Source organism: Miniopterus schreibersii (genome assembly GCF_964146895.1).
Source record: "Miniopterus schreibersii genome assembly, chromosome: 15".
Lineage (NCBI taxonomy): Eukaryota > Metazoa > Chordata > Mammalia > Chiroptera > Miniopteridae > Miniopterus > Miniopterus schreibersii.
Window position 1 is genome coordinate 48,946,676 of NC_138115.1, and position 12,585 is coordinate 48,959,260.

The 12,585-nt window shown below is 49.5% G+C and overlaps 1 protein-coding gene across 1 annotated transcript; it reads left to right on the forward strand.

Moving 5' to 3' along the window:
• Positions 1-562: 562 nt before the first annotated feature.
• FAM240A (family with sequence similarity 240 member A) lies at positions 563-6,680 on the forward strand. The gene is made up of 3 exons (XM_081159612.1): positions 563-622; positions 4,702-4,847; positions 6,239-6,680. Exons 2-3 carry the CDS (start codon positions 4,705-4,707, stop codon positions 6,369-6,371), a joined length of 276 nt encoding a protein of 91 aa, XP_081015738.1. The 5' UTR covers positions 563-622; positions 4,702-4,704; the 3' UTR covers positions 6,372-6,680.
• The last annotated feature ends 5,905 nt before the right edge of the window (positions 6,681-12,585 follow it).

Here is a 12,585-nt window from a genome sequence, read left to right on the forward strand (position 1 = left end):
CTTCTTAGTCTGATGACTGTTTCCAGGGAGACAGTCACCGTTCACTGGGAGACGGTGACCATGACCAGTCCCCGCTCCTGCTGCAGGAGAACTGAGCAAACTGTGAAAGGTCTTCACCACCCTCCACGCCGGGATTAGCGGCTCCAAAGGACAACAGGCCTCTCTAAGTCATCCTGTAAAGTGACTCCGAAGTGTGACTTGTCACACCATCCAAGGCTCCTTTGCCCCGAGGGGTGGAGGCGGCTTTGCCTGAGGCCCAGCAGGTTCGTGCTCCCGGATAATCCAGAGCTTGTTCTGAACAATAACGGGCTCCAGCCAAGTCATGGCCCCTGCAGGTTCTGCCAGAGCAGAGCTCTCCTGCCCTGGGGTGGGCAGGGGAGCAGGGCACAGGGGCTATTTTTCACCAGGAAGGAGGCCACCATGTCCCTGGAACGAGACCTCTGTGATTCCTATCCTAATTCGGCGCATGGACCTTGACCCGCTGAGGCATCTCTGCAGCTCCTCCGCGCCACATATAAAGGGCTGAACCCTGAGGCCTCAGCACCAGGCGTGGCCTTCGGAAGCCCCAGAGCTGCCCTTCCCGCCCTCCTACCATCAAGTCAGCGGCAGATTCATCTCCAAGGTAATGGGTGCAAACGTGAGTGTGCCGGGGATGCGAGTTCACCTTGCACCTCCTGGGGGAAGTGAGGTGGCTGTGCTCCTTGCACACCTGTCTTTTTCAGCCTCTGAAATTCATCTTCCCTTCTGAACCCCTTGCCTTGCGTCGGCTTGGAAACGACTTAGACGTGTCAATGGGGCTTTTCACATCTAATTTATATAATTAGATGATACGTTCAAAACAGGCTAAACTCAGTGTGGAAACCAGAAATCAGTGCCAGTGTTCACTTACCCAGGCTCTGAGGAGATGAGATTCGGTGCAGAAAAACAGTGCATTTAAGGGAAAGATGCTAACCCCCCAACCAACGGCCTCGAGGAACTTCAGACAGGGAGGCTCACCACCGTGGGCTTCTGGGCTTCGAAGGAGACTGAGGCTTCAGAAGGTGCTCTGAGTCGGGTCTTTGTGATTCCCAAGCAGACTGCCTTCAGCTTTCACATGCACGGGAATCAGCTGGGGATTTGAGGAAAATGCAGATTTGACTCAGGTGTTGGTCCGGATAAACCTGTGTTTGTAACAACTCCTACTGGATGCCAGTGCGGCAGGCTCATGGGCCACTGAGTAGCAGGATCCGGGGATGAGTGACTGAATCTTATCAAATCAGCAAAAAGTCAAAATACATTTTGCTAAAACATTTCTGTTCTATTTTTAAATTGTTATTTTTGTATTAACATAGGGTAAAAAATGACTCGTGTGTGTGTGTGCTCAGTTCTATGAATTTGGACACCTAGGGCTGCCCAAAATTCCCTCAGGCTATGCTTTTGTAGTTGAACTCCCCCCCCCCCCACCCCGCCTTTCACCCCAGGCAATTACTATAGCTTGTCTTTCCGGGGCTGTCATATAAATGGAATCATAGAGAACATATAGTCTATTGAGCCTGGCTTCTTCCTCCCGGCCCGATGCCTTCGGGATTCATCGAAAATATTGAATGTATCAGTAGTCTGTTCTTTCTTATTACTGCACAGTGTTCCATTACACGGACGTTTGACAGTTTTTTACCCACCCACTCACTGAAGGACCATTAGGGTCCTCTCCCTAGGGTAGGCCCACAGCTGATCCTATTGGAGCAAGTTTGCGTCCTCAGGACCTGTGTCTGCAGCCCTGCAGATCCGGGCACTTGTGTTGCCACTGCCAAGCCTCCCTCACCATGGCATTTCCCAGAGACCTGAGGGACTGGGGAAAAGAAAAACAAGTGATTTCCCTCATTCTCTGAGCACCGGGTCAGAGGACTTCCTGGAGCTCTCTCACTATGTTCCCACTTGTGGGTTGCCTTGAGTCTAGGCTGGGGATACCAGAGTGAAAATAGAAATTTAGCCCTGGCCGATGGCTGTTGGTTGGAGCATCGACTCGTACACCAAAAGGTTGTGGGTTCGATTCCCGGTCAGGGCACATACCTAGGTCGTGGGTTTGAACCCTGGATCAGGTACGTACGGGAGGCAATGGATCGATGTTCTCTTTCACGTGGATGTCTCTCTCAAAAAAAAAAACAGAAGAAGAAGAAGAAGATTTAGCTCCATTCAATGGTAACTGGAAGTCTGGGCTTCAGCGCACCTGCTTCTGTCTGCTTCCCGAGTCCCCGGTCGGCTGCAGAGGCTGGAGAGAGGGTGGTGTCCTTCCTCCCTTTATCTGGAACTGGAGCCCTCTGTTCTATTTCAAGCGGTAATCTTTATGAAGCCTTTTAAAATGCTGTGGAAAATAGTCACAAAATAGTTGCTCTTAAAAGGTGTCGGATATGCGAGAAACACGGTGGCGCTCACGCCAGCTGCTAGAGGGAGCCACTCCGGCCACGCGTCCTAAGAGGTAGCCGCAGAAACCAAAATTCTTTTTTTAACAAAACAAACACTTCTCGCATTCCTCATTTTGGGTTTAATATTCTGAGTAACCCGAGACTTGGGAAATTCAATGGCTGGCACAGCATTAGGACTCACAATGGACAAATGGGCCTTTGTCGTAGCTGGTTCACGGAATGCGTGGGGCCCTCCTGCTGCACGACGCCTCCCTCGCACATGGGACAAGTTCAGCACATTGGTTTAACTGAATCGATGGGCAGGTATCACATGCTATTGTTCTCTTACACAAAACTTAATTTTGTGCAGCTCATGATGGTCATTGAAGTGGCAGCTTTCCCCCGTAGGTGGGGATCGGCTGGGAGCAGCAGCGCCAGCTGTCTCCGTGGACATGTAATCTGGTGGCTGGATTCTTGGCCGAGGAGGCAAGAGGAATGGAGCCATTTATTTATCAAGGACAATCCCCTGTGTTTCCAAAGGGCTTTCCAACTATTGATATTTTCCTGCTCGCATTTCTGCATGGTGGAGTAGTGTCCTCATTTTAGAAGCCAGGAAACCGAAACAAACACTCACAGAAATATGCATTACCCATGAAGGAACGGGCTGAAAGGTCCCCTAACAGATAGATGCTGGCAGGGTCTCCCAGGAGCTTAGAGTGGGAACTTGGGTGAACCTCTAGTCCAATCACAGAAGGAATTTCTTCTCTACTTTTACTGAGGCATAGCTTATGCGTAATAAAATCCACCCATTTGATAAGTTTTGGCAATTGTCTACAGCTTTATAATCATCTCCAGAAACAAGACATAGGTTATTTTCATAACCTAAAGTCCCCTCTGCAGTCAGTCCCCTCCCCAACCCCCACCCCAGGGCACCCCCATCTGCTTCTATGTCTCTGCTTCCATAGGACTTTCACTCCAGGCCTCAATACAGTCTGCTTCCCACACCCTGGGGGCTCCCACCCACTTATCAGGCAGGCCCCTTCCCCTAGGAAGCGCCCTGAACCCCTCAGACCATGTCAGGTGACTCTCCTTAGGCCCCCGCCCCATCCCAGCTCCTGTCACAGGAAATTCTGGTGCCTATGACGAGTGTGTGTCCAGCTTACTGCCCATTACACCTGAAACCACTTTCATGATCAAATTTGATCTTCAAAGAAATTTTAAAGATGAGGAAACTGAGGCCAGAAGGATTGATTAACAAGCAGAAGGTACATCAGGTTAATGCACAAACAGGTCTGGAGTAAACATCTGGCTTCAAACCCCTCTCTCTTTCCCACGGCCCCACGGCTCAGTGAGTCTCTGAGAGGGAGCTGTGGTCCCGACCTTCATGCTGAGCTCCAGACCCATGTGTCTAGATGCCCCTTCCAAAGTCTTTCCCTTGGATGTCAGCACCCAGGCAACTGAAACTGTCCAGCACTGCTCGAGGCTCTCCTTGAGCCCTGCTCTGGTGCTTCTCATCTTTGCAGAGGCACAGCCGCTGGAGGCTCCACTGATACGCCCTCACCTTCATTCGCCAGCTGAGTTGACAGCCCCAGAATATGTTGTGAATCCGTCCAGTTTTCATGAGCCTCCCCGTTCCCACCCTGGGCACTGCTTCTCCCTGGACATTTCCAATAGCCTCTAACTCCTTTCTCTCACCCTGCTGTCCCTGCTTCTGAACGGTCTGTGGGACCCACTGAGGACTGGGAGTTAGGCAGAGTTTCTTCATGTAAAACTGAGCATTCCTGAGTGTCTGACATGCACCATTCCATACACACACATGCACATATGCACCTCAAAGTGCTTGCTCTGGTGCATTAGAAACAGGGACCATTTTCTGTGACAAACCCCTTTAGTAACGGGCTTGAAAACATTCCAAAGTCTGCAGTCTGCCTCCTGCCGGTATGGCTGTGGGACCACAGGCAAGTTCTATAACCTTCATATGTCCGTCCCACCTATAAATGGGAAAGGCAATGTTCACTCACGGGGATGTTCGGATGAGTAAATGCATACAATGCCTGCACACACTACTGTTGATGAAAAGTTGAGAAGCCATTCTTCTGTGAGGAGGAAGGAAGGACAGAGGTATGTGCCAGGTGCCTGTGACCTGCCACACCTGTGGGGAGCTTCTGACGTTCACATCACTGGATCCTGTGACTGTTAATATTCCCACTACTGAGGGTCTGGTCAGGGTCTCCTTCAGGCAAATGACACTGATATCCTCAAGAGCCCCAGAGCATGTTCTACAAGGGTTCAAGGGTTTGGCTGATATTTTCTTTTTCAGGGGATGAACAATCAGTACGTCCGCCGGGAGGTCTTCTGCCGGAATACCTGTCACGAGCTCAAGCACTTCTGGGAAAGGGAAATAGGCAAACAGACTTACTACCGAGAATCAGAGGAACGTCGCCTGGGAAGAAGCGCACTGAGAAAGTATGTGGCTTGTTTGTCTATTTCTTATTAATTAATTTTTAAAAACAGACTTTATTTTTTAGAGCAAGTTCACACCAAAATTGAGCAGAAAGTAGAGAATTCCTACATACCCTTCCCTCCATGCGCAACCTCACCACTGTCAACAACCCCCACCACCAACATACATTGACACAGCATTAGTATCCTTGTGTGTCTATTTCTTTATCTAAAATTGATTTTCCCAGAAGAATGCCAGATGGGCATCTCAGAGGATGAAATTATTTTAATTTTCCATCCACACATTGCTGCCACCACCTGTAGTTTTAAAAAGTTCTTCTAAGTTAATAAATTATACTCTAATTTTTATCTTTATAAATGGAAAAAAAATCTCTCCTCTCTATCACTAGTTCTAGTGCATGAGGGTTACACTAAATTTGGGGAGCATATATTTGGATATTGCTTTTTTATTCCATTTTAGAATCTTTGCACTTTAATTGGACTGTTAACATCATTAATAATAATTGGTTTGTTTGGGCTTAAACCTACCATCTTGCTATTTGTTTTCTATTTCTCTCATCTTTCTCTATTCCCTTTCTTTTTCTGCCTTCCTTTGAATAAATTAAATATTTTTTATGATTCTATTTTATCTCCTCTGTTGGCTTTTAAACTATATTTCTTTGTGTTATTTTAGTGGTTGCTTTAGAATTTATACATGCATCCTGAACTTATCAATCACAGTCTACCATCAATGATACATCATTTCCTATAGAGTGTAAGAACCTTACAATAGTATAGTCTTTTTTCTCCCCTCCTGGCCTTCGTGCTATGGTACAAAGTACATTTTGACTTCCACATGTGTTATAAACCCCATGTTACATAATTAATAGTTTTGCTTTCAACCATTGATTATCTTTTAAAGAGGTTTAAATAGTAAGAAAAAGTTATTAATATGTACCCACACAGCTGCCTTTTCAGGTGCTTTTATTCCATTGTGATCCTGATTTCCATCTAGTGTCCTTTCCTTCTGCTTGAAGAAACTGCCTTTACCATGTGTTGTGACAGTCTGTCAGTGATGAATTCTCTCAGATTTTGCACATCTAAAAACCTCTATTTTTGAAAGATAGACTTGCTAGGTAAACAATTCTAGATTGACAGGGTTTTTTCCTTCGTACTTTAAAGATATTGCACTTTCAAAGGAAAGTTCAGAAGATTAAGATTAGAATATTTTGCACAGAAGTGAGAGTTATAATATGTGTATATAGTTAAATTTACAAATCTCCTGCATGCCTTTTACAACCTGAAAACACACACACACCTTCAGAAGAAATCAAAAAGAAGGAAGGAAGCTTTCCCTGAACCAACAGCCAAGGAGATGAATGCTCCCTTTGTGTGCACTTTGTTTCCATTTTCAGGCTAAGAGAAGAATGGAAGCAGAGACTGGAAACCAAGCTGAGGCTTCGGAACAACCCAGATGAGTCTGAAAAGCAGGCAAATGTTGACCGAGAGCTTCTTCCTTCACTGACACAAGAGGATACAAAGCACTGAGGTCGCTTTGCTGGGAGAAGTCAATGCACATGGCTGAGTCCCTTTGCTATGCCCAAAGGATATCATACTACTGTTTTCCCCTACCTGCGAGGGATTTACCTGCCAGTCCTTTCCCAGTGTTCAATGGAATTATCAGCCAAGTCCGTCCTCTCTGTGTGTCTCTAAAGATGTGATTATTTGATACCAAAGCTCCATGTGGCATCCTTTATTTCCATATAATTATCATCTACTTTTGAAATCCAAATATTTTCAGTTCTAAGTATGCCAGGGGGATGATCTTCATGGCCATACTTGAAACATTGCACAGTAGTTTCGCTCCACATTTTCCACTTAGGAAGCAGTTTCATGTAATCCTTTCTCATTTTCTTTTTATGAGAAGAAAAATGCATCTTTCTGCAGAAATAAAAATATTGTAAATAGTCATTAAAGTAAGGTTTGCAAATAAATCAATCTAATGCTATTTTTTTCTTCATATGAAATTAATTTTGGCTTATTAAAAAACATGATTATCTAGGCCCATTCAATAAGATGGGGATAATTTTAATAAAACTTGGCTGCTTTGCCATCACTGGTGCTTATGCTCTTTGCTTTATTGCTTAAATTTAAATCTCCACATGCTTGCACTGGTTAGCTTCCTGTCAACTCAGCTAAAGTATATCAGGCCACCCCAACAAAGTGTTTGCCATACAGATTCTGAACTCTGAAATATCACCGCCACTTCCCAGACATCCCTCAGGTCCCCAGTACAGGGCTGCTGATTCTAAAAGCACAAACTGGAACTGGGCCTGGCGCAGTAGTTTCCAACCAGGGCAAAGGACCCGAGAGATGCATGTGGTAAAGCACAAGGCAGTTATAGGCCACACCTTCCATACACAGAGGTGATGTGACCGGGATACACAGAGCAGGGGCAATTCTGGACAGTAGCAAGTGTGGCGTTCCAGTCCTCTAAATGCCCTGACGTGCCCATGAAGTGCTTCCATCCACATCTCCAGGGAGCCAAGAAGCCTTCATCGGGGTAATGGGAGCCACCAGGAGGTCAGAAGTGCTGGGGGAGCATTTGCCCAGGTCCCATACTTCTATGACCCAAGGCACAGGTCTTGGAGTCCTCCCACCTGCTATGGTCTCTCATGCAATCTGGGGTTCAGATCCACTAATGAACTCCAAATTCCAGCAGGGTTGACTGGAGGCCATTTTGATGAAAGAGAAACTTTTGTTGGGTACAAGGGGAAAACAAAAATTGAACAGAGGGAGACGAGAGGACAGGACTCACCAGCTGGGAGGCTCTCAGAAGCCAAGGCCGGCCGTTGTGAACTGCAAGGCACTGCTGCTGGAAGCTAATGCAGGTGAAGGTTCTTTGTCATTCACTGATTCCCATTGGGCTCTGCAACCAGAACACAGCAGAGAAACCCAGAAGCGCTGGCTCTGGAGGCTTCGGTCTAGGGAAGACGGCAGAAAAGTCAAGGCAGTCAGTGTCAGGGACGTTAGCACTGGGAGCCACAGCAGGTAATGGGTCCCCTGGCATAGGGAGGGCTCCTTAAGAACAGGCTGGTTAAGCCCAAGTTATCATGATCCAGGTGAAGGTGAGATTCAGGGCCCCCAGGCCCTGGGTGCTCTGAGGAAAGACTGAAGCTAGAATGAGAGTGAGAAGAAGGGGTGGCAGGAGCTGAATCTGCAGGAATCAGCGCCCAGGGCTTGTAGGCTGAGAGGTGGAGCGTTTCTCAGGGCACAAGGAGGCACTGAGGGTGTTGGTCAGGGGAGTGCCATGATGTCCATGGTTCTGGAGGGTTGTCCCGTACCAAACGTGGGAGGACAGAGGTGGGAAGGCCAGCCCTCCAGGAGCTCCTGCAGATGCCTCCAGAGAGGCAAAGGCCTGCACTCAGGCACTCGTGGTGGCCTGGACAGGGAAGGAAAGGGAGAGAAGGGCGAGTGCCATTTTCTCACAGTACTGGAGGCTAGGAGTCCGGGGTCAAAATGCCAGCATGCTCAGTTTCTTGTCTTGTAGGTGGCTGCCTTCTCACAGTGTCCTCACAGGGCATGGGCGGGAGTGGGGTGGGGGGTGCCGTCTGGCGTCTTTTCTTATAAAGGCATTAATCCCATCACGAGGGCCCCACCCTCATGACCCCAGCTAAACCCAATTACCTCCCGAAGGCTTCACCTCCAAATGCTATCACATTAGGATTTAGGGCTTCAACAGAGGAATTTGGGGGGCGGAGGGGAGTACACAATTCAATCCATAGCAGAATGGGGATACTTTAAATCTGTGTATCAAGTTCATGACACATCCATTTATAAAACTGACCCGGTCAACACAGCAAACGAGACCTGTGGAATACGGCCCAGGTTTCACCTTCACCTCTGGGCAGCCCACTAGCAGCAGACCACGAAGCACTGCAAAGGACTGAGAAGTGACTGACACTTAAAGCATAGCCCCCAAACTCATGCCAGGACATGCATTCTTAACATGAAGCGATGGCCTGCCTGCTAAAATGGGTATGTAAAAAGGAGAGAGTTTCATAACCATGTACTCAAAATGCCCAGGGTACAGTCCAAAATTACTCAAACCAAGAGCCAAGAAAACCTCAACTCAAATGGGAAATACAATCAACAGCCGTAGATGTCGGAATTACTCGACAAGGATTTTCAGGCAGTTATGCCAACGCTCCAACAAGCAACTGCAAGCACTCCTTAAGCACATTTAAATTTTCTTTAAAAAAATCTCAGCAAAGAAATAGTTATAAAGAAGAACCCAATGGAAATTTTAGAAATGAAAGATACAATGACCAAAGTAAACAAACAATAAAAATAATACTGGATGAGCTCAACAGCAGAAAGGACAATACAGAAAAGAGCATCAATAAATTGCAGAGTTAATAAAATTGTCTAATTTGAAAAACAAAGAGAAAATAGTTTTCTATTGATTTTCAAGAAGAAGGGAGGGAGAGAGAGACATTGATTTTTTGTGCCGCTTATTTATGCATTATTGATTGATTCTTGTATGTGCCCTGACCGGGGATCAAACCCACAACCTTGGCATGTCGGGACTAATCTCTGGAAGGGCCGTCAAGATAAAGCACCTACTGGGTTGGAGGCCAGCTTCGGGAGGACTTGAGAAATGCAATGGGAGAAGCCACTAGAGGACGGTCCCAGCCACGTGGGCTGGCGGTGGGCAGGGGTAAGATAAGATGGGGCAGGGCCAGGAAGACCCAGGACCCACGTCCTGGGGCTCAGAAACCCTGGCAGCTTTGGCATCCGGTCCAGCCCCCGGGGGCCTGGAACAACATTTATGACATGTTATGAGACACAAAACGTATCTGTTGAATAAATGAATAGAGGGTTTCCCTATAGCACAAGCACATTGCTTTATGAGAAACTCCCAAATAATAGCCCATTCATAGCAGGGCCGAGACAATAAATGTCTTTGGAGGCTTATTTCCTCCCCCGATTAGCAGAGAGCCTGCCCGGCTTGAGTTGGTCAACACAAAACAGACTGATGCCAGCCTTCTCCTCTTTACAAGGCCACTTCCTGACCAGGAGGCTTTCGGTATTTCACAATTGTCCAAATGTTTCCATTTGGCCTATAAAATGAAGGGCGCAACAGGGGTGTGGTGCTTCTGGAAGCCTCCCATGGTGTGCCCAGGGCAGTGGTGCCAGGCCCGAGCCCACCTCTGGTGCGCCCCCTGGCTCCCCTGCTTGTGGTTTTTTCCTAATAAACATAACTGTACATTTATACCGAGTGGCTTTAGTGACCGGTGGCCCATGCCCCAAGGCCATGATCCTCTCAGCCCCAGGGGCTGGCTTGGAGGACAGCTCCCACGTCTACGGAGGGCCTTGGAACAGGAAGAGGGACGGATACAAAACTGCAGAGAGTAAACCCCACCAAGGAGAGAGAGAGAATCGTTTTCTGGAAAAACTCTTGCCCAGGGTGTAAAAGTCGCTCTTGTTCGGACTCATCTGACAGAGGCGAACCAAAATCATTTAGCTGACGCGCAGCATTTAACGAAGCTGATGGCAAACAGGGCTCCAAGCCGCAGACGAAGCCCCCTGCGGTATGGACCGTAGCCGCACCCCCAGGGTCCTGGATCCAGCCAGCCGCGGAAACGCTCTCAGCCACCAGGGGCCCCACCTTAGAAAGCCAGGCGGCCTTCTCCGGCCTCCGGGATTAATCCAGTGCAGCAGAAGGTACTAGCAATCGCGGACTCCACCTTGGCCGCAGGGAGGGGGTCTGGGGAGATTTGCCACCCTTAACAGTCCTGGCCAGGGGGCTGAGGCTGCCCTGGATGTTGCCCAGAGCCCAGGTGGTGTCATTGATCACTTCAGCTAAAATCAGGGACAAATGTCATATCACCTTTTCTGACTGGATGACTCCCATTGTAGGGAAAATGCCCTCAGGGTTTCGTACATAATCTGAGTAATCAAAGGTAGCTGCGTTTTGAGATTGGAGTTGTCTGAGGGCCACAGGATCACTGGTGATCTCTGTAACAACAACCCTAAGGTACCAGTCACTTGGTCTAGGTCCTTTCAACAAGCAACAAAAATACCTCAGTGTGACTGATAGGACTGGGGCCGAGTTCAGGTGAGCACCAGCAGTGTGCAAATGCAGAACTGGGATTGTGTTTCACGCTTGTCCTGTAGCTGCTCGTGAGGTGTCAGGGGAGGTGGCACTGTTCAGAGCACGGCCACATGGGACAAGGTGCCTACTGGTGGGACAAACCTCCTGCCAGGTGACACCAGAACCCATCGCCTCCACCCAGTGATGAGCCAGGTTCTCACTCTACAGGAGTCTTTGTGCGACGTCAGCTGCCTGTCTCAACAGCCTGACATCGCCACACCCCTGCCGGCAGATGTCCCCCGACAAAACCCAGGGCCAGGTTCCCAGTGCTCCGGGCCTCTGGCAGTCAAGAAAAGAACTGCTGTCCCTCGCAAGGCAGAGGAACGGTGTCTCTGATGCAGAAGCCAGCTTGTCTTACAGGGAAAAAAGGCCACACCCCACGGGGCTCGGGCCTTTGTTCTGTATCAGACCTTTGACCCCACCTACCCCCTGGGGACAAGGTGCTGCTTCACCGCTGCTAAGACTTTTTCCTGTTACAAGGGGGCTGTTTCAGTCCAACCAGAGGACTCTCCCCTGCTGTGGCCCTGAAGCTAGTCTGTGCTCCGCGTCATTCCGTGGACAGGGCGCGCTCAGGGAGCTGACCCTGCCGGACGCGCTGCGGAGATGGGGGTGTCGAGTACGAGGAACACTTCTCCGGGCTGTGAGGGATGCCCCCACTGGGGAAGGCCGTGGTTCGGACAGTGGCCGTGGGACAAGCACACAGCTGGGGGCCCTGCTGCGTGGACGCAGTAAAGCAGTATAGACGAAAAGGGGGGATGGGGAGAGACCACCGCACACCAGCCACAACCGCAGAAGCAGGCGTGCTGGAGGAAACCACCCAGCAGGCGGCAGGAAGCACCCTCCGGCTCAGGCCAGGGGGTTCCAGGGAGCCTTTAAAACGACAAGTGTCAGTGACTGACCATCATACAGACTGGAGTCTGTGGCGGAAGGATGCTGACACCCAGCCAAGGCGCCCCCTGCTGTTTTGATTGTGGCAATTGCCCGACAGACACCGTGCCCTTGCCCCCTTCGGGACACCATCTTCACCAACCACAACTGGGTTGTGGTTGAGGCTGTAGCCTGGCCACCACAGGGCATTTCCTGCATCAGGAGCTTAGTGTCCCGTAGCAGATTGTGGAGATGTCGTGCCAGACTGGCATCTTCGCTGTCAGGCATGGGCAAGGCCCCGAGAGAGGGCGGGCGGAAGGTCCCGGTGAAACTGAACCCCGTGAGGGCACCCTGGTCCTGGAGGCAGCAGTGAGTGTGCAGGGCAGAGAGAGGCTACAGAGCCTCACCTGCTCAGGGCTGCCTCCAAGCAAGCCTGCTCGCAAGGGGCAAGCACTAGCTCGCAGAGGGTTAAAATACTGGCGAGCTGCCTAGTCCTGGGTAAGAGTGAACACCCACAGCACCCTCACTTCATCAGCTCAGCCCCCTTCCAGGGATCTTTGTGGGGACGTCACAGGGGTTTCTGGCAAAAGCAGAGTTGCTTCATCCGACCCCTTCCTCCGAGCTGCCACTTAGTGAAACCAGTTAGAGAAAGCGTCACCCCCTCCCTTCCCCCGCAGGCAGCAGCGCAGGGAGGCACCTGGCCTCTCGCTCACTGCCCCACAGCATCTCAGAAGGTCC

Bases quoted from the DNA above. Each gene is read 5' to 3' on its own strand.
- FAM240A (XM_081159612.1), top strand. From the start codon at position 4,705: ATGAACAATCAGTACGTCCGCCGGGAGGTCTTCTGCCGGAATACCTGT. The intron at 4,848-6,238 runs GTATGTGGCTTG...TTCCATTTTCAG, and splicing joins GGAAGAAGCGCACTGAGAAA to GCTAAGAGAAGAATGGAAGC.